Raw genomic sequence first — 1,332 nt, forward strand, 5'->3', positions numbered from 1 at the left:
ACCACCTGGCCATGCCGGGCCTCTAATTTTCATGACATAATATCACAAAATTAATTAAAAAGCAAATTGAATTTTCTGGTTACACTACAGTTTTTAAATAGTTTCTTGCAGTATGTGACTTATTTTGGTTAATGATGGGCATTGGTTGTGAGAATAAAATATTTACAAACTTAATCAACAACCTCCGTTTCATACACTTCTCAAAACCACAAGAAAAACTTAATTTTAATCTTCTTTTTTTTCTAGGATTGGAGTGTTTTTTTGGGGGTTCTTTTTTTACAAATCAAACAGCCAAATGGGACTACAGTGGCCTCAGAACACCAAGATTGTACTGAAACTAAAAATTGACTATGCAGTGTTCTAAACCAAAATGTCCAATAATATAAATTATTAGTTTATATTGTGATCATTAGTTTGAATCTAGAAATCCTGACACTTAATTGAAACAGAAATATAGGATGAATAAATCCTTCTACTCGTGTCTTGTCTCCAAGAAGTAATAATAATACCTGCTTGAACTGTAACTGTTCTATGTTATTTATTAGAAGTGCTATGTGAGGGACCTTCACACATTTTGTGAGACTTATATGGATGGGTAGTTTACCTTAATATTTTTTCTCACAAAAAAGGTTTGAATTAAAGGTATGTTTATTACTTTTAGATCGGTGGTTGGAACATTACAGGGGATTTTGATGTTGACCAGTGGAACTTTCAAAACACTCTGACAATGATTCATAACACCTACAACTATGAAGGCCTTTTTTCATGGATTGTAGGGCAAAATCAGAAGAACTCGTCCTACAACATCCTCCAGGTGGACCAAGGAGGACTAAATCTGCCCTCCAGAGATTATTATTTAAACAAAACCCAAGATGATGAGGTGTGTGGTATGTTGTATGTTTTAGGATAGTAAAACTGGGCAAGCATTTAAACTAAATCTAAAAATTCATCAGGTACCAGAACAATATTGTTGCGCCAGCGAGTCACATGACTAGTGCGACGCCACGTTTCTAGAACTATCCCGTACCTTGGCGAATGCTCTAGTATTTACTAGGTATAGGGTAGTCTGATATATAAAAAAGGGTGACAACGTGACGGGAGAAGAATGTAATGTGTGTGTCAAGATAGTGAGTAATTGAACTGCAGTCAAAAGTATTATTGACGTTCGTTGATATAGCGTTTGTTTTAGCGCGATTGTTGAAAATAAGTGTATCGTAAAGTTGTATTCGGAAAGAATAAACCAGTTTTATAGGTAAAGAACTTGTGTCGCTAATGTTTCGTCGGAACGAAGTTACGGAAAGTTAATTAACAAACGGAGACGTAACAATAATT

The 1,332-nt window shown here is 34.8% G+C and overlaps 1 protein-coding gene across 6 annotated transcripts in view; it reads left to right on the forward strand.

Moving 5' to 3' along the window:
• LOC106459100 (endothelin-converting enzyme homolog) overlaps window positions 1-1,332 on the forward strand; it is a 74,123-nt gene that overhangs the window by 50,605 nt on the left and 22,186 nt on the right. For all 6 annotated transcript variants that reach the window (XM_022385526.1, XM_022385525.1, XM_022385528.1 and 3 more), the window contains one exon: window positions 662-880. In XM_022385526.1, the coding sequence (XP_022241234.1) occupies window positions 662-880 (219 nt within the window). The remainder of the gene's footprint in view (window positions 1-661; window positions 881-1,332) is intronic.

The sequence above is a fragment of the Limulus polyphemus genome, unplaced genomic scaffold (genome assembly GCF_000517525.1).
Source record: "Limulus polyphemus unplaced genomic scaffold, Limulus_polyphemus-2.1.2 Scaffold559, whole genome shotgun sequence".
Taxonomy (NCBI): Eukaryota; Metazoa; Arthropoda; class Merostomata; order Xiphosura; family Limulidae; genus Limulus; species Limulus polyphemus.